This window comes from Crocodylus siamensis, chromosome 6 (assembly GCF_052110815.1).
Source record: "Crocodylus siamensis isolate JL-2025a chromosome 6, ASM5211081v1, whole genome shotgun sequence".
In the NCBI taxonomy this organism is placed as follows: domain Eukaryota; kingdom Metazoa; phylum Chordata; order Crocodylia; family Crocodylidae; genus Crocodylus; species Crocodylus siamensis.
In genome coordinates this window covers 37,606,645-37,626,904 of record NC_143400.1, presented here as the reverse complement: position 1 = coordinate 37,626,904, position 20,260 = coordinate 37,606,645, and the positions used below count along the sequence as shown (strand labels likewise).

At 52.4% G+C, this 20,260-nt stretch overlaps 1 protein-coding gene across 6 annotated transcripts in view; it reads left to right on the top strand.

Annotated features, from left to right (window-relative positions):
• Positions 1–20,260, top strand: part of PEBP4 (phosphatidylethanolamine binding protein 4) — a 186,408-nt gene that overhangs the window by 162,511 nt on the left and 3,637 nt on the right. For all 6 annotated transcript variants that reach the window (XM_090052925.1, XM_090052926.1, XM_090052923.1 and 3 more), the window contains 2 exons: positions 1,324–1,369; positions 5,485–5,601. In XM_090052925.1, coding sequence (XP_089909051.1) covers positions 1,324–1,369; positions 5,485–5,601 — 163 coding nt within the window. The remainder of the gene's footprint in view (positions 1–1,323; positions 1,370–5,484; positions 5,602–20,260) is intronic.

Below are 20,260 nucleotides of genomic sequence, written 5' to 3'. Positions count from 1 at the left end.
AGGTAGATCGTGCCTGACCAATCTAGTCTCTTTTTATGACCAGGTCACAAAACGCCTCGACGCAGGAGGAGGGGTGGATGTCGTATACTTGGACTTCAGGAAGGCCTTTGATATGGTATCCCACCCCATACTGGTGAACAAGTTAAGAGGCTGTGACTTGGATGACTGCACAGTCCGGTGGGTGGAGAATTGGCTGGAGGGTCGCACCCAGAGAGTTGTAGTGGATGGGTCGGTTTCGACCTGGAAGAGTGTGGGCAGTGGGGTCCCGCAGGGCTCGGTGCTTGGACCGATACTCTTTAATGTCTTCATCAGCGACTTGGACGAGGGGGTGAAATGTACTCTGTCCAAGTTTGCAGATGACACTAAGCTATGGGGCGAAGTGGACACGCCGGAGGGCAGGGAACAGCTGCAAGCAGACCTGGACAGGTTAGACAAGTGGACAGAAAACAACAGAATGCAGTTCAACAAGGAGAAATGCAAAGTGCTGCATCTAGGGAGGAAAAATGTCCAGCACACCTACAGCCTAGGAAATGACCTGCTGGGTGGCACGGAAGTGGAAAGGGATCTTGGAGTCCTAGTGGACTCCAAGATGAACATGAGTCGGCAGTGTGACGAAACCATCAGAAAAGCCAATGGCACTTTATCGTGCATCAGCAGATGCATGACAAATAGGTCCAAGGAGGTGATACTTCCCCTCTATCGGGCGCTGGTCAGACCGCAGCTGGAGTACTGCGTGCAATTCTGGGCGCCGCACTTCAAGAAGGATGCGGATAACCTGGAGAGGGTCCAGAGAAGGGCCACTCGTATGGTTAAGGGCCTGCAGGCCAAGCCCTACGAGGAGAGATTAGAGAAACTCGACCTTTTCAGCCTCCGCAAGAGAAGGTTGAGAGGCGACCTGGTGGCTGCCTATAAGTTCATCAGGGGGGCACAGAAGGGAATTGGTGAGTATTTATTCACCAAGGCCCCCCCGGGGGTTACAAGAAATAATGGCCACAAGCTAGAAGAGAGCAGATTTAGATTGGATATTAGGAGGAACTTCTTCACGGTTCGAGTGGCCAAGGTCTGGAACGGGCTCCCAAGGGAGGTGGTGCTCTCCCCTACCCTGGGGGTCTTCAAGCGAAGGCTAGATGTGTATCTAGCTGGGGTAATGTAGGCCCAGCACTCTTTCCTGCTTATGCAGGGGGTCGGACTCGATGATCTATTGAGGTCCCTTCCGACCCTAGCATCTATGAATCTATGAATCTATGAAAGTAATTAGGTCCCAGCTGGGGACTGTGCACCCTGAGTGCCCATGGACCAACCTCTCCCGTTCTGTCGTTCCAGGGCTCCGATCTGCGGGCCGGACATCTGAGAGGCCATGTGCTAACAGGTAAGCAGTGACATTACTGCCTTGTCCTCCTGGGATCTCTGGCCCATGTTATTACACAGCCGCTGCCATTGGGATGCAAAAGGGTGGCTCAGGGACATTAACTTGTGCTGTGTGGAAGCGCTCAGTTCCGGTTCGGTTGTGACCTGTTGTTTCTTGGCTCGGAGGAGGCTGAGCGAGCGTCCAAGGGCAGCGAGGCCCAGCCCCTGGGCACTTATTCAGCGTTGCTCAACAGGGGAGATTCTGGCCCATGGAGAAGCAAATCCAATGGGCCCAGCTCTTCCTAGCAGCAAGGACGGCAGCTGCCTTAAGCGGATGGAAGCCAAGAAGCGTGTGCTGAGCAACTGCAGTGCTTTGCAGGGCTATACAGAGCCCCGTGAGGCAAAGGGCTGGGTAGGAGCAGGAAGCTCACTCCATCACTTCAAATCAGCTGCTCGCCACGTTCAGGGCAGGACCCGCTGTCCTTTCCCTAGGAAGCCTGTGCAGCAGTGTGGTCCACGCCCAGTCATTTCAACTTCACTGTCACTCACCACCGCAATGCCTGACCCTCTTACAAAGGGGCGGCCAAACAGGACATGGGGTGCAGGACCCCGGCCCCTGGTGCCGCTTGGGCTGGCAATGGAAAGGGGCCGTTCTCTGTCACTTTGGGATCTCATAGCCATGGGTTTTGTTGCAAAGAGAGGGACGGTTAGTGAAGAGGGTTTAAAAATACCCCCTCCGCCCACGCGCACGCGTGCGCGCACACACACACACACATGCATACAGACACACACACATACCACTTGCACATTCCGATTTGCATTCGGTAAACACATGGAAAGATGTAAATAGCGAGGGATTCCCCACTTTGCAGGCCCTGACGGCAGCCTCAGAGCCGGAACTGCAGCGAGGAGGAGCAGTTTCACATTCTAACCAGACAACAGGCTGCTTTCTGATACTGATCTCTTGTTTAGCGAACACAGGAAAATGAGGAGGTGTTTCCAACATTGCAAAGTTTTTCTCAGTGCAAGGCAGCCAGAGCGGTCCCCAACCCCTGCCTCCCCAATCTCTGTTGCTTAATTTGCACTTGAGCTACATTCAGGGCAAACTAACCAGCTGCTGAAACTGTCCTACCCAGATCTCACCTCCCTGAGGAGACCCTCAGTGCCAGGGTCCTGCTCTGGACAGAGTTCCTCTAGCTCCCAGCGTGTGCCCAAGATACTGGGCTCTTGTGGCCATCTGTCCCTGACTCCAGCGGCTTGGAAATTCAAGGAGCCCAGCCGTGCACAGCCGTGTGCAGATGGGAGGAAGGGAACTCTAGGTAAAGATGCATAGGGTTGGGTCCCAAGTGACCAGGCCAGTCCCACTGCCCCTTGCTGAGCAGGACTGTGCAGGAGACTTTCCAGCATCAGAGACGAGGCTGGTTTGTAAATGACTCTAGTGCTCCAAGGTGGAGCTGTGACTTTTTTCTTTCCCCTTCTGATTGCATGGCTTAATGTGACTGGGTCCTGAAGGAATTTCCACTCCTCTTCTCTTCACATTGCATCCTTTTTCCCCAAATCAAATATGAAGTGCCCCTTCCAGCTAAGTTGGGGCTTTAGCAGTTAGGGAACGTCTGCATACATAATTATTTTGCATGTGATTAGGCTCCCTTTCATGCTGAGAAGGGGAGCTGTCAAAGAGACGACAGCAGCATTGCACATGAAGGGATACCCTGCTGACCCTCAGGATTCGGGAACAGGGCTGTGCCTTCCACGCCCTGCCAGCTTCCTGCACTGCAAACACCTGAGCTGGGACATGAGATCCAGGCCCCACATTTTGGAAAGGGACCTGGATCCAAACCAGGCAATGAGGAGCCTCTCTAGCTGCACTCTGGGCCAGCTGTCTCCAGCTTCCTCCTTGCCATGGCCAAGACGTGACGCTGGAGGGGAAAACTAAAAAAAAGGCTCAAGCAGCTAGTGTACAGCTGGCCAATTGCACAGTGATCTGCACAGTGCTGGGTGCACGTGTGTGACCTTCCTGCCTGACCCCAGCAGCAATCAGCTAATGCCCCGAAGCATGAGAACAGGGCATGAAGCTGCTGCTGTCAGTGGGAAACTAGCCCTCCTGCCACTCAGGTTAACCTGTTTTATTAGGAGATGCTCTGCCCTGCTCCACTCAGCACAGCTTTCTGATCAGGGAACAGCCGGTTTTACTGAAACACCAAGTCCCTGCGTATTGAGGTATGGGGCAGATGACTGTTATCATGCTAGGAGAAAGGCTTGATCTTGGTGGAAGAGAGGATCTTATACACTGAAAGTCAGTGGCCTTGTTAAAGCACCTGTTGGCTTTGGCCTAACCGGGAAGACTGTCTTGCTCCTCGGATGCTTTTCACCTGATTGTGCCCATGGTTGCAGGAGGGGATTCTGTGCAGACCTGGTTGCGTCAAGCACTACATGGACACAGAGACAGTCCCTTCGCCAAGGGATTTAAAGTTCAAGCGAAGCAAACAGAGGCTGAGAGCCGGGCTCCTTCCCCCATTCCACCAAGGCCCAGAGAACGTGAGATTCACAGGGAGTTGGACCTGAACCCCCGTTTTGTCCTATGTTAGTCCTAGGAGACTGTCCTCTCGCTCTGGCATTGCAGACTGCAGAATGCTTGCGGTGCACCACCAGTAGGGAATTGGGTTACCGACTGAGCAGCAACAGCACCTAAAGCAATGCTCAATAGGGTAAAGCAGCCTGCTTCTTGTGTGGCCTTCGTAGGACCAGAACCCTGCTGCCCAGTGCTCCTGGTACACTCTGGTCTGAGATGGAAGTGGTTAAAAAGAGGGATTGGTGAGGTGCAGTTTGCAAGCAGGAGGTGATTCTTTCTCAAGTACCATAGGTGTGCACCGCATTCCCGCGGTGCAGGTTGCAGCACGGTCCCTGCCCCGAGGGGTTTGCACTCAGAGCAGAGCAGGAGCCAACAGAGCAGGTGTAAGAGGGAGGCTCTGGGGAAGGATCCTGGGATGAAGGAAGCTGTTCTTGGGAGCCATGGACAGCATGGAAGAGGTCATAGGGCTGATAGTAGGGGATGGGGCAGATGAGACCCAGGGGCAAAAGCAAGGCAGTGTGAAAGCACGGAGAGGGAGTATGAATGTGGGGCCCTCAGGAACGGCGTGCTGGAGGGCTTGGATGATAACAGGGAGGGAGGGAGTGAAGGCGGAGGCTGGAGAAGCAGGTGGGGTCGGGAGAAGGTTGTTTCAGGAGAGGGAAAACAAGAGTTTGCTTGCAGGCATATGGCGAGACTCCAGAGGAGCCCAGCCGGTTGGCAATGAAGAGAGGGATGGGCTGGGAGAAGGAGGGAAGGTGGCTGGGAGCTGGGGAGGGAGCACAGGGGATGCACACAGTGCGCGTGGCAGTGAAACACCTGAGCTTTGCAGCACTGATGTCCTTCAGCTCCGTTTTTAATGACCAGTTGCCTCTGCAACTGTCCTGGCCCTCACCCCTTCCTCCGTACCCACCATGGGACCTGGGACTGGGAACCAAAGCTGTGTTGGCCATAGAGAAATGGAAGAGCCTGGTTGCAGACCAGTTGACTTGGCTCCCCTTGCATTGGCCCACGGGGTCCCACTGCTTTGGAGCAGCCAGAGAAATGCCGTCTCAGGGACTGGGTAGCGAGGAGCTGTGCCAAGGTCTCAAAAATGCAGTGACCACTAAGGCAAAGCACAGGGGGAGGCAGGGCGTGAGGGGGGGTCATTTGTAGTAGGGGGCTGAGGTATTGCTGGAGCTCAGGGTGGGTTCCCGAGTTAACTCCAGCAGCAAGTCAGTTGCACCGTAGCACACCACTGCGGTGCCGTTTGGTTCATTCGCTATGCCCACGGCTCTCGGCCTTGTCAGAGTGGAAGCACCCCTCAGAAAACACCAGCTCTTAGTATTTGCCCAGTTTTTGAGTCTACAAGCGATCGGTTCATCTGCTGCAAAGAACTAAATAAGGATCGCAGCAGGTCAAAATGTTTTAACACTGTGGATTCCTGTCTCAAATCTCTGGGGTCCTCTTATGGATCACGTTTGCACACCTAACAGTGCTAGCATTGCATGGCACCCTTGAAAGGATCTCAAGGCATCCTGGTTGAGAATCACTGCGCTAGACTGATCCAGTGTGTTTTCTGCACCCAGACTACGTCCGCCCCACGCCTCCATCCCGGAGTGGCTACCATCGCTATCAGTTCCGCCTGTACGAACAGCCGGCTCATGAGGCCATCTCCCTCAGTCCAGAGGAAGCAGCATCCTTGGGTAAGGACAGCCAGGTTTTCCCCTCTCTGCTGTTGCACTCGTGGCAGGCGGTTTGCTTGTCCTAAGAGCCCAGTCTTATGGTCCCTACCCCTTGGGTGCTGTTGATGAGATCCCGCCAATGTCAGGATATGGAATGAGATAACTGGAGTGAGTGACCCCGTCCTGGTGCAGTCCCATTAAACTCAGCAGGCTTGCACCTGGGGTGAGCTTGCCCCATCACACCACCTCTTCCCCACACAAGGAGGACCTCTCCCCAACCCCATGGTTTTGTTTCTGGTCCCTGTGGGATTCTGGCAGTTTTTCCCCTGTGCGTGCCACCAAGCTCTGCACTGGTAGCCATGTGTACAGAAGTGCTAGGTCACATATCCTACTGTTTGACTCAAGCTGCATGGCTTAAAACAGTAACATGAGCTTGCTCACCTGTGCTAGAACATGATAAGCTTTGTGGAGTCAGCTGTTATCTCTTGAAAAGGGCAGGCAGAGTAATTTCATGTAGTAATATAAGTGCTTTGCAAACAGCCATTGGTTTAGTCTCAAACCCACTCCTAAGAGATGTGTCATCTGTCCCCATTATACAGATGCAGTAACTGAGGCCTAGACAGGTTAAAATCACTTGCCCAAGGTTGGACCATGTGTGCTCCAGAGCTGTAGAGAACCTGGGAGTCCTGATTCCCAGAGCTGTGCTTCAGCTGCACCCTCTCCAGGGGAGGAAGTGTTTTCCAGGAAAAAAATTGCAGGGAATGAAGTGAGCATGTATGGCGGGGTATGTGTGTGGGGGGGGGGGTACTCCTGTGCCTACCTGTGCTGTGACCACACTTTGCTGCAGAGGAGATACCTGGAGCTGATGGAGGGAAGGAGCTGTGCTGAACTAGGGCAAGGCCAACGGGGAGGGAGAAGCAGCCTAGAGCAGGGCTCTCGCCAGAGCCACCGCTGACAGTGGTGGCTACTGGGCAGCTGGACAGTGGTTCACAGGAAGAATAAAACATTGTGAGCCAAAAGGAAGCAGGGAGGGTGAGCAACAGAAACCCTCCAAGGTAGGGAATATTGCCCCCTCCAGCAGGCAGGGCTGGGGAGGACACTCAGCCCAGCAGATCCTGAAATCATGGGGTTGGAAGGGACCTTGGGGGCTACCTTCTCCAATCCCCATAAAAGTTGCAGGATGTGCTGTTCCTGACCCATCATCCTAGACACGTCCTGACAGGATGCAGCTCAGCTCATGTGTGTCTGTTACCCTGGCTCCCCCAGTGCTGCCTGGCCCATGCGTTTCATGCACTTGCTTGTTTTTTGCACAGTACACCGTCAGCTCTTTGGGGCAGCACAGGTAGGTCGGAGGGAGAGTCCACTCCAGGGCTGGGCTTCCCCTGGGGGCACACGTTCAGTATTCACCCATGCAGCCCTCCAGCCAGTATGGCCCAACCCAAGCTGTCAGTAATGCAGATTTCAATATTAAGCAGGGATGATAAAAGCCTCCCTAGACAAAGAACTGATTGCAGGTGTCATGGCACTGAAGTAGATTCCCCACAGGAAGACAATTTGGCCCAAGCCGGTGTGCTGCCATGGAGGGATCCCTGGCCAGAGGGGTAGAGGGGCAGCTGCCAGGCTGGGAGGTCTGAGCAACCATTGTGACAAGGAAGCACGTGGCAGGGCTGTGCAGATTCCCCAGGATAGTGGAGAGGCCTCCGTGGCTGTGAAACCAGGACAAGTCCTTGCCAGCACATCCCTGAGTTGCAGGAGTTTCGTCAGCGACACCTCGGAGCTGTTCTGCATATCAAGTGGCACGATAAAGATCAGAACTAATGAGGTTTGGCAATGGAGTTGCACAAACAGGCTGCAAACAATGTTCGCAAACCCTGATTCCACCCCGCCAGGCACGTCCTCCCCAGGGGAGACTCAGCCCAGCTCCCAGCAGAGAGAGGCTGTGTGTCGCAGGAGATGGAGACAGGTAGAGCAGGGGCTCCAGGGATGCCACGGGGCGACACGCAGGAAGCATGCATATGCGGCACAACACCAAGACGTGGTGCAGACTCTTTCTTGCCCCCTACCTCTGATCCAGCCAGGGTTCCTGCAGCCTAGTCAGCAGTATGGGAAGGGCAGGGTGGCTCTGACCCCCAAGCAGATGACTTATGAATGAACCAGCACTGCTGGACACATGGCGCAGAAAGGGCTGCCAAATGAGCACGTGGCATGGGGAGGTCTCCTAACAGTCTCTGTGGCTCCTTTCAGCCAGCGTCAGTGCTGCTGATCATCTGCACAGGGAAATATGCCAGCATTCCCGTATCACCGCAACGACACCACTCCAGTCCGCTTCGAAATACAAGCGGCCTTAATTCGATTTATCTTAATTCTCTTTAGAAGCCAATGAGGGCAAAATTAAGGCTCCTTTTATTCCCAATAAGTATGTGCACACAGGGGCTGGATCTGGTTTAAATTTACACTTGTAGTGAATTCAGATTCATCTCAGTGACTTCTGCTGTGCAGACAAGGCTTCGGTGCAGCTGGGGATGAGGACAGCTGTAGTCAGGCTCCTTTTTATCCCCAGGCTGATAAGCCTTGCTTTCCACAGGTCTCACAGTGATAAAAATGGATCTGGTGACAAGCTCCTCTTCTAGCCTTGTGGCACCCACAGGGGTTCATCCTGGTAGGTAGGCCACACTCCCCTGTGCAGACACAGCTATGATTTCCTGCTAAGGCAGCCTCTGTTCAGCACGCAGCCTTTGTCTTCACATAGTCACAAGGTTCCCATCCGGCAGTCTGCTGGGGCGCCAGATTCGGTTCTCTGTAGCAGCGCATCACCCCGGAGTCAGCCCTTCACCCCTTTCTGAACTTTCATAGAGTCTGAGGTCCGCATCTGCAGCCAGGGTAAATCAGTGTAGTACTTACGACGTCAGGGAAGTTCCCTCTGCTCTAAAGCACCTGCAGATCTGGCCTTTCTGAAAGTGTGAGATGCTGGAGCTTTGCATCTGCGCCTCTGTTCTGGGCCATCTCTGCCCTTGAGAAATGCAATGGATGCTTTCCATGGTAGAGAGGCTGGGTCATTTTGCACGCAGGTGATTATAAACATAATATATCAGACAACTTGGACTCATCGGCATGAGTCCAAGCCAATGAAGTACAGAATGCACTAAGGGAAAAGGGCCAGTGAACAGCATATCACTAATCTGTTTAACTAATGGCTGTATTAACCAATATCTGTCAACCTGCTATAAAGCTGGACAAGGGAGAAGAGATTGATGTCATATATCTTGACTTCAAAAAAGCCTTTGATCTGGTATCCCATGACCACCTTTTGGCGAAACTAGCCAACGTGGCCTTGGGCCCAACATGATCTGCTGGCTGGGAAATCGGCTCCATGGTCGGGCCCAGAGGGTAGTAATTGATGGCAGTCACTCATCATGGTGTCCTGCGACCAGTGGGGTCCTCCAAGGCTCTGTCCTTGGACCCATATTGTTCAACATCGTCATTAATGATGTGGACATTGGAGTCAGGAGTGGACTGGCCAAGTTTGCTAATGACACCAAACTTTGGGGCAAAGCATCCACGCCAGAAGACAGGCAGGTGATCCAGGCTGACCTGGACAAGCTCAGCAAATGGGTGGATGAGAGCCTGATGGTGTTTAACACTGAAAAATGCAAGGTTCTCCACCTTGGGAAGAAAAACCTGCAGCACCCTTATAGGCTCGGCAATGCTACGCTGGCTAGCACTATGGAAGAAAGAGACTTGGGGGTCATCATTGACCACAAGATGAACATGAGCCTGCAGTGTGATGCTGCAGCTAGTAAAGCAACCAAAACGCTGGCTTGCATCCATAGGTGCTTCTCAAGCAAATCCCAGGACATCCTTCTCCCTTTGTACTCGGCCTTGGTGAGGCCGCAGCTGTAGTACTGTGTCCAGTTTTGGGCCCCACAATTCAAAAAGGATGTGGAGAAGCTTGAGAGAGTCCAGAGAAGAGCCACGCACATGATCAGAGGTCAGGAAAGCAGACCTTATGACGACAGGCTGAGAGACATGGGACTCTTTAGCCTGGAAAAGCAGGCTCAGGGTGATCTGATGGCCACCTACAAGTTTATCAGGGGTGACCACCAGGATCTGGGGGAACATTTGTTCACCAGAGCGCCCCAAGGGATGATGAGGCTGAATGGTCATAAACTACTACAAGACCGTTTCAAGCTGGACATAAGGAAGAATTTCTTTACTGTCCGAGCCCCCAAGGTCTGGAGCAGCCTGCCATCGGAGGTGGTTCAAGCACCTACATTGAACACCTTCAAGAGTAAATTGGATGCTTATCTTGCTGGGATCCTCTGACCCCAGCTGACTTCCTGCCCTTTGGGCAGGGGGCTGGACTCGATGATCTTCCGAGGTCCCTTGCAGCCCTAATGTCTATGAAATCTATGAAATCTATGAAAGCAGTATGCAAGCACAATCTTGCAACAGGCCACTCGCCTATTAAGATGATTAGTCGAGCCCATCCCTTCACCTCCTCCCAGGGAGTTTGCCTATCTCTTGGCCAGGATTACCCCCAGAACATATAGTTGGGGCTAGTCAGGCTGATGGGAATTTTCTGAGGCCTCCACCGGGTTGTTCTGATATGCTGATCTAGCTTTCTGTCACCCTGTGTACCTGTCTGTCTGTCTGTCTGTTGCCATGCATACGTCACTCTTCTTCATGTCGTCTCTTATATAGACCCAGTTGCTTTAGAATATAAGTCCACAAAACCCCTGCGGGTTGGTTGTGCCGGGATTGTTTTCAAGTACTTTGCAATAGCCACAGCATTCTGCTTGAAACCCAACTGGAAAGCGTGAGGCTGTTTTTGTCACCGGTTGAGCAGAGCTAGAGCCATGACATTCAGAATCTGGATTACTGAAGTGCCAGCGGGTGCGTGGGGAGGGAAGGGGCAGCGTTGAGGCTTGGACCCATGGCAGAGAGAGGAAGCAGCTCTGAAATCCCAATTTGTCGCTAGCTGCCCTCCATGCCCAGGGCAGGTTCAGTTGCCGTTTTGAGGTCAGCAGCTCACTCAGTCTGAAGGCACCAGGAAGCAGCAACAAGAGTTATTTGGCCAGTGGGTATTGTCCTGAGTAGACAATGCGCAGAAACCTTGTGAGCAACTGCACATGCGATTCCCACATGGTCCCTGTTACAGAAGAGAAGAGCCTGAGCCCCGTGTACCCTAGCTCATTGGCTAGTGATTATTGCACGATTGACTTTTAATTAGTCCGTTGCTGATTATTTCTCTCCATTTCTGTCTCCTTCCAGCTCTGCACATGCTAGGCCCGGCTATTAGCAATATCCGCCAATTCCCCTTCAGATGGATCAGGGAACTTTACCGAGTTGTTCATCTCTGAGATAATTGGCCACTTACACTGCAGAGACAGTTCATTCCAGCGCATGTTTTGTGGCACACACTCTACTTTGGAGCGCGCGGGGTTATACAAGTAAATTACAGAGTAGCGGTGGCGAACTATAGGTAGAACGGATCGTGCGATACCATCTGGGGGCTGATCCTAAGATGTGCTAAACACCTGCATCTCCCCTTGACTTCACCCTGTGCTGGGGAAGGTAGGTTGGGAGACAAAATCAAAGAGCTTTCTGCCGCGACAGCTCATGATCAGATAAAAGGCTGCACGCAGAGAAATGATCTTATTATTTGACTTTGTTGGGAGCGGCAGGTGCTCAGCACCTCTGAAAATCAGGCTGCTTGCCTAAGTGACTGAATATGGAGTTATGTGCCTCATTCTAGTCAGCTGGGTTTGAATATGTTGGCCTGTGTGACTTGTCCAGGGAGACGGAGGGCTCCATCCCCCTTGACTGTACACGAGGGACTGAATCGACAGACGAGCCAAACCCAGAACCCGGGAGTCCAAGATCTGTGGTTTTTTCACTGTAGTGGGAGTACCTTCAGATGCAGAGTGGGATGATGGTTATTCTTAACCTTTTCACTGCTGAATCACATGCCTGGTCTGCTCACCGTTTGATGTTGAAAATAACTCAAGGCTTCCTACAGCCCATCCAGTTGAATGCCCATAGGAGACCCTTAGCAGGGCAGAGGTCCTAGGGAAGGCAGACACAGGGTCTTGATCTCTCATTGCCTGGGTGTGACACCTGCATATCCCCACTGACTTCAGTGGAGTAAAAGCCTATTTATGCCAGTGTCACTCGAGCAGAATCAAACCCTAAGTTGTTTGGCACATCTGTGACATTTTCCCCATCTCTTGCACTGAAGCCAAAAGGTGATAAGTAAAGGGAAAAATGCAAGCCTGTATTTTGCAGCACATCAGAATAATAAAGTCCTGGATGCAGTTGACCAAAGCCAGGATATTCAACCTGAAAACTGCTATCCAGGCCTCAGCTCACCCCTCTCCCTCGAAGAATTGTCATATTGGCGGCACAAAATCGCACTCTTCTCTCAAGTGCTGAGGCCCAGCAGGAAGTTGTTAAGGATGGAGCTGGCAGGCTTAACTCTGAATTTTCCATCTCGTCTTGCCTTCACCCAGATCCTTCTTGTTACTGTCAAATAGTATTTTTGTTGATTTAATAGAGCCCCATGTGCCTGTTGAATAAACATGAATCCCCAATATATGCCATCTGTTCAGGGCTGTCAGGTTTAGTAGAAGGGTGGGGCACTTAATCAAAGTACCTTCTCCTTGCAGACAGTTCGTGATCAGATAGAAAGCAGCATGCAGGGGACTGCTATTGAGACTCATCAGGGAGATGAAGCAGAGTGGAATCCACGCTTTCTTTCATCTGGCTGTGGGAGAACCCATGTACAAGTGGTTTCCAAAATCTTGGTATTAAAGGGAAGCTCTTAGTTAACAAACATGCTGTAACGAAACCTAGCCCACCCCGGACTTCAGCACAGTGGTACCTGCCGCGATTGTACTCGCCCAGAATAACATGGCAGCAAGGGTGATAAACCCAGAACTTTCTGCCCCCAAAAGCAGAGGTGTCCTGTCACTTGAGCTAAATAAGACTCTCTGCTCGCTCTAGGCAGAATAGGGCCTATGACACACAGTGAAGCAGTTCCCAGGGCATCCAGCAGATGGCAGCGGTACCTTTATTGAGTTATCACAGATAGTCTGAAGGCCTCTCGCGAGCTCTGATAACAAGTGATGAGCATGGGAGAGACAGATAATCAGCTTAAAAGGTAAGCACTGTGCAGCCCCATTCATCAACATATATTCTTTTTGATTCCTTACCCGTGCCATTAATAAGCCCAGGGATGATGAATTTGGCACTGTTTTATCACTTCAACAAAGAGGAACACTTGAGCGGTGTGTACGAGAGTTGCAGCCAACACCAAGGCGATGTCTGAAACACTGAATTCGTATACACAGCTCCTTGACTCTTCCCCTGTTTTGAATATCCTGGCTGAAACAGCCAGCCTTGGAACGGGAATGACGCCCCATGGGACAGGGATGGCTTTGAAGCGGCAGTGTGTCAGTGCAGAGCGTTTCCTTTTTGCAGTGAAGCTGAGGCAGACGATGGAACTGGAACAGTCGGTTTCACCTTTTGTAGGTATTAATGGTCACCTCCCAGTTCCCTGCTTTGCATGTTGCTCTTCTGTTGCACAATGCTGTTCATACCGGGGTTCCCAAACCTAAACTCCCTCCTTAAATGAGACGGTGAAAATGCCTCTCTTCCCACTAGCTCCCTTGCATTCCCTTTCCTCTCCCTCCCCACAAAACATCTTGCATTTTTGGCTTAAAAGAAGTCATGGAACAGTAGCCGAACTTCTGAATGACAAGCCATGTGCCCAGAAGAGGGCACTAAACTATGACCTATATAAATACAGAGCCATTGACATCAAATACTTGTTTTCCTCTTTGTTCAAATGAATGGAAAATAAAAAGGTCAAGAGAATAAACTTTTTTTTTTTTTTAAATAAATAAATCCTGCATTTTCCACCTTAAATCAGCAATTCAGGCCATGGCAGGGAGAGGCATTTACAATTGGAGGTATAAGACAAGCTGTTGTCCATTAAAAGGCCCATAGGTAGATCCTCCTGTATGCTGCTAGGTAGATAGATAGATGGAGCTGTCATTCATGACTAAAGCTCCTTCCTGGTTGACATAGCCCCATTTGTGGATAGATGGTCAAGGTCTTTACAGGCATAAATCTCTTTAAGATCACAGCTTGCCACAGCTTGGGGTGGGGGAGGGGAGAGGGGCGTACACCAGGGCACAGGGAGCGCTAGGTGACTTTCCCAAAGCCACGCAGCAAGTCAGTGGCGCAGCCAGAAACTGAGACAAAAGTGTTAGATTAGTTACTATATTTTGGGTAGATTGACGATAAAAATTTGCGGTCTGTCAAATGTCAAACCCACTTACTGGGTGCGGAGGTGTTAACACTTGGGTCTGGCTTTGAACTGTTTAGGCAGTATACTGTCTGCTGCACCAAACACAGGGAAACTCCCTTCTGCATTGGGAAATTTAGTGATCCAGTAAAACCAATAAACAAGCCGACTCAGCAGAGGGACCATACCAGTAATAGCAAAGTATGACTCCGAAGGTGTGTGGTACTGCTGCTTTCACTGTCAGAGCTGTGAACACAGCGAGGCAAGCAGCCCTTTCACGGCAATGCCCAGAGGACCCAGGACATAGCTTTTGATTTCTCCAGTGGTTAAGCTTAAAGCAAGCGTGTGCATGTATGCACATATAGCCCAGCATCTTGCTGATTCCCTGAGGTTTGCGTTGACCCTTTTAAGATCATAATGCCTCAGACGGGCAATAGCAGTTTTGTACAAGTCACGAAGTCACAATAACCTGAGTTGCTTGCATCTGGCATTGGCTCTGTGCAGAGCCGGTAGGGGAGACCCCCCCAAGCTAATTGGGTTTCAGGGACTAGCAAAGGGAGAATTTGCAAACTCATTTTTTTTTGTCTCAGAAAGAAAGAAAGCAGCCCATTGCTGCTCCAACTCCTGCAGTTCACAACAAGGGGGCAAAGCCACAAACCCAGCCCTGCTCCTTAGCTGGGACCAAGTGCAGCATGTTTGTAAAGCACGATCATGTTCTGTGAATGATCCACAGGTGATCATGGCTTGCTGCCACTCTCAGCTAGGGGCAGCAGTGCTTTAGCTCAAGTGGTAGAGAGAAGGAAGTCTGCCCACTTGTACTGAAGGTCCTTGCTTTACATGCTGATGGAAGTTAATAGCGAGGGCAGTAAACAAAGAGGGTCTCCCTGAGTGAGGAAACCCCACACGTTTATGTTGTCTTACTGAGGACTGTGCTGTTTGCACCCTGTTCATCATTTCCAGGGAAGGGAGCTAGTATCTGTTCTGATGCAGTAGGTCCAGGTTGGGGGGGGTGTATATAATGCTGCCCCGCATCCCATAGGGTGTGCATTGGAGCAGTGTGACCACTCTGGATTAGTGCTGATGTGTGAAGAGTCCTGTTTGCACTGGGAAGCCGAGCAAGGTGTTCACCGAAGGGCATGTGTCCAGAGTGCACAGGTTACCCGAGTGGACAAGATGAGCAGCTGAGAGGGACAGACAGGAAAACCCAAGATAACTGGGTGCTAGCTTGCTGGGCAGCCGATGGGCAGGCATAACCCTCGTGCACTTGCAGCGCATGCCAGGGGTTACCAGCATCCCCAGACCTGGAAGGAATGCTTAGGCTGCCCGGCCCTAGGATTGTGTGCACACGCGTGTGGATGCAACATGAGTGGGATTTTCAAGGAGCCCTGGTGCTGGCCACGTCCACTGGAGTCCATCATAAAACAGCCACCTGTCTCCCTGCTAGCAGCTCCAAGCTCCAAAGCAGGTTGCTTCCAGTAGGACACTGCCAGGGCAATCCTGCACTGCTCTCTGCAGGGTTTCACCTGCAGATTCCTACTGGCCCTGGCACCAATGCACAAGTGCTCACCAGCATGCCCTCTGGAAGAGCGTCCCCAGAGAGGGAGTTTGCAGAGAACCAGCCTGCTTGGGTGCCCACTGTAACAGATTCCTCCTGGACTCGCTGCCTGCAGACACCGGCTCAAGCTCCCAGGCCAAGCACCATGCTCCATGCCCCCTGCAGCAGCTTGGCCAGCCCTCACGCCAGCAACGAGGTATTATTTTCGTTTCCACCCAGTGCTAGATTCTCATCTGGGCTGCGCCCCTGACTCACGGCAGGGCCTTGTGCAAGGCACTCCTTGTGCCTCAGTTCCACCCAGCTGGAAAATCGAGTCTAACCAGGAGCAGGTTGGGAAGCTGAGGCAGCATCTCTGCTTGGCCACTCCGGGATAAATAATTTGCCCAGAGCAGAGCAGAGTCGGGATGGTCCCTCGAGTAGGTGACAGTGCCCTGTAGGACCCCGGACGGCACGTGGCTTCATGGCAGATCCTCGGTAGGAGAACAAAGAGTCAGGCAGGTGTGAGACATTCCTTCATAACACTAGTAATATCATCGTACCCACCTAGAGACAGGGTGGTGACCCACCTCCCCCTAAGGCCCTGTCTACACAGCAGATCAGACTATCTGAACTGTGTTTAAATGTGGTGCTCGCTGGCAGAACATTGCCGATGTGAAGCCTAATCCAAAACCCACTGAAATCACTGGGCTTTGAATCGGGCTCCTGGACAGGGAAAGCCACAGGGGAACCGTGTTTCCAACCACCTCCTCACACTATGCTACAGTCCCCCTCGTGCAAATACAGCTGGAGTGCTAGCATGGGGACAGTGTCCCTGGCTAGGGAAGAGGCTTCTTTGATCCCCGGGGGTGGCACGGATGAGGACCGGATGATCAGGTCTACTGCTCATTGCTGTGAATCCCGCTGCCCTCGGGAAGACAGGCCACTTCCTGCAGGACGTGACGGGAGCGTGGAGAATTGCACCGAAGCCACAGGCCAGGGCTGTTGGGAGCATCAGGTCCAGTTTCTGACCCTACCTCAGCCATTAGACCTCATTTCTGTTTTTGACCACAGGAGGAATCTTCCCCAAGAGGAGTTCTGCTCTTTGACCCCTGGGGGTGGCCAGCACCAGGAAAACACCCACTTAGTGAGTCTCGGAGTCTTGTCTTTAGCAAGTCTCAGACACCAGGCAGTGCAAAGGAAGCAGGACACAGTGCCTCGCTTGCCCGCAGCAGCAGAACAGATCCCTGAACACCCAAAGGATTTAAATCCACAACAAGAATGGAAGCAGCCTGAAGACCTAGCATCCCCTACCACCGGCTGAGAACCAGGTGCCTCCACAATCCCTGTGGGACAGCAGCGGATGGGGAAAAGGAGCAGCTAGCCCGACAGTGGAGAGCAGAGTAGGAAGATGTGCAATCGCACAGCGCTCCGCCACAGACAAAGTTGGGCCCAAACTTCTCAGCTGACTCCCCGGGAAGAATTGCCACTCGGCAGCTATTGCCCGCAAGTAATTGGACAGGGCTGCGAAACAAGCGCTTTTCAGCTGCGCTACCCAAAGTGTAGAAGTCTGCGGGTGTCATTTACTGGTAAAAAGGACTCCCGCCCACCGCCACTGGGACATCATTAATCTTTGGAGAAAAAACATTAGGGCTCCTCTCACCGAGAACAGCCCCAGTGATGAGGCAGATAAATTACAGAATGCATGCTGGTCTCGGGCGGGAGCCCGCGTCCTGGGGCCGGCGATGGACGCAAGCGCTTTGCACGTGAGACCTCCCGTCAACAGTTAGGGACTTCTCGTCTCCAGCCCACATGATCCCTCATGTGTTACACCAGTTTCCCCTTTCAGCTCACCCTAGGTGTACCGCCACTGCGCTCCAGATACACATCAGTGCTCAGCGAGGACAGAACCAGGCACAGGCAAAAAGGAAGGCTAGTCAGCCTGGTGACTGCTGGCCTCGCAACGACACCGGGGAGGCTTTACACTCTGCAAGTGGAGAACAGCTCACTCCAGCCACTGCTTCTGCCCTCGCGGGTGAGGGGCCTGGGCCTACCCCTGTGCCTCGAAAAGTGCTTAGCACTGTGACCGGGAGCATTGTCCAGCATCTGTGGCACAACAGCAAGCGTCAGAGCTCTTCCCAAGTCTGCCGCTTCCTGAACAGGCAAGTCACTTCTGCTCCGTGTGCCTCAGTTTCCCTGCTGTACAGCAGCTGTAAGCGTGGGTGGTTGTGGAGTGGTCTTAGCTGGTCTGACTGCAGCAAGTCCTGAGATAAGGGCAAAGCTGTGTGTGATATAATCGTCCAGGAAGTGAGCTTGAACATGGACCAAACTGCACATGAAATGTCTTATTGTTCTTGAAGGGAGGGGACTGTGGCCCTCTCGACCCTTCTCCCCCCGTCCCTCCTAAGTTTCCCAGCAGCTCTTTCTCTCTCTGCTATCCCTGGCTGCTAATCAAGAGTTCTGGTGAGTCACCAGCACCAAGTGTTACTGAATCAATTAGGCCATTTGGTGTCAGAGCAGCAGTGATTCAGGGACTGTCAAATATTTGCAGAGAGAAATCACTGGCTATGCCCAGACTGGGGGAAGAGTGGCGGGGTGGTGGGGAAGGGGTGCTCGACCCAGTTCCTGTTGCAACAACTCTGGTTCTCCAGACCAGCACAGGGCAGCAGGGTAGGGGGACTGTTTTACCCTAGCCATACTGGGCTGTGGGCAGGACCTCAGGTGCACAGGGGTCATTGTGGGCACGCTGGGGCTTGGGACGTGTCACTAAGCCTGTGGGCTTCTCCAAGGCATACAAGGTTGGGAGGTATGGGAGGGCATTGGCCATCCAGGACCGTTGGGGAGGGCTCTTGGAAAGCCTGGGCATCCTAGGTGAGAGCCTTAGACTTGAGTCTGACGTCATCCTGCAGGACCCATCACCCACCTCCGCTTCCTGGTGGCTGAAATGTCCCCAGATGAGACTGAAATCTCACCCAGCAGCATGTGGTCACTGTGGCTCGGCGGTTTTCCTGGACTTTGAGCGAGGTGGTATTGTGCTGAACACAGGAGTGCTGAAAGGGGGGATCCACGTGGGGTTTTCCCCAAGGAGGGCACAGGCCTCCCCTAGGGGGAGATGGGCCCCACGTGTTCTCAGGTGGAAAAGTAGGTTGGGAAAAACCCTCTTTCCACAACACACCATGCGATTCCGGGCAGAGGCCTGTGGTCCTGGGCAAAACCTGCGCCCCTGTGGCTCCTTTCATCCTGGGCTCTACACAGAAATTGTCAACAGTCATAAAGGCTCACGAGCCCTGTGGCAGGCAGGCCCCTGTCCCTGTCTCTGCCTAACCCCCTGTGAAATGGGGATAGTTTTGATCTGCTGCCTGGGGCTCGCAGAATGCTTTGAAATGCTCTTGCAAATGGTACTAATAGAGGGCAAAGGATCAGGACAAGGAGCACCATTGCAGGCATGTGTCCCCCCCCACTTCCCTCGTCTGAGGCCGCAACTGAGCCAGAAAGCCAACCCCAGGCTCCTGCGACCTGGTCCTGCACCTTACTGGTAGCCCATCCCTCCTCGCTCCATGCTCTGTCTCTTCTTTTAGCATTTTGTGGTCATATTAGATCTCACTCACTGCCTGTCTGAGCAGCTCATTTATGGGAAATGGGTCCCTGGGCATGTCCCAGTAGATAAGCACTGCTGTCACCGGGCTGCCTGCTTTGGAGAGCCACAGGGGCTGGTACTGGATAAGAGCAGGGACCCATCTACTGCACTGTCTGGTGACTGGCAAAGGATGCTGCAGTGAGCAGGGTGGTTATAGAAAAAGCTACAGCTAAGGGAAGCTGCTTCCTAACTTCTAGCACCTAAGGCTTAGTTTGTGTCCTAAGTCAGGGAGGTTCCTGTCCCTTTAGGTGTGTTGTTTAAATCAAGATGTTCTCTTCAGCATGTAGTCCTGTTACAACCCCCACCCCAAGCTCCTTGTCTTCCTCGCTGCAGTTGACAGGGATGTACTGCATCATAGCAGCGTTTCCTTTTGCTAGCCTCACGCTGGCCCCTTTTGAATGTTGTTGGAAGTCCCCTGGCTCTCGTGTCAAGAGGCAGGGTGCTAGGAGCCCCGCAGCTGCCCTCTCTCTTTCTCCACAGGGTTTAGCTTGTACTGTCTTTGCTGGGGTTGCCTCTAAGGGCAAGTGGCCTCTGCCATGAGATTCAGTCCCAAAGAGATGGTCCCTACCCTGAAGAGTCCCCTTGCATTTGCCTAGCCAGACCCAGTCATTGCAATCTCTGCCGGCAGAAAAGGAGAGAGGACAAGCTAGCTGGGCCCCACAGAACTGGGCCTGCTCCCCTCCTGAAAGGTAAAGCACACGAGAATGACAGCAACAACTTTTTTTGCTAACTGCAAGAGTTATGTTAAGCTCCAAGATGCAGCCTGTTAGATATAAAAGGCGCTTTAACCCATCCCAGGCAACATGAGCAAGGCTTGAACTTGCTCCTGTACCCAGGATGGGTCCCTGCAGGTCAGGAATGAGGCACTTTAGGTGGGACTGCTGCAAGCTGTGGGTCTCTGTGGCTGGCTGTCCAGGGATCTCAAAAGGAAATTAGTAGGCAGTAAGTTTAAAACTAAGAAAAGGAAATGCTTTTTCACCCAGCGTGTAATTAAAGCATGGAACTCCTTGCCACCAGATGCGGTGGAAGCTGAAAGTTTAGCCAAATTCAAAAAGGCATTGGACAAATTCTTGGGGAAAGGGCCACTGGTAGCTGTTAAGCAGTTAGGGGCACGGCTTCTGAGTCAGGACTTCCTGGATCTTAAATGCTGGGGGCTGTGAGTGAGAGAGAGAGAACAGTGGTCATACCCAGTTTAGTCTCCCTT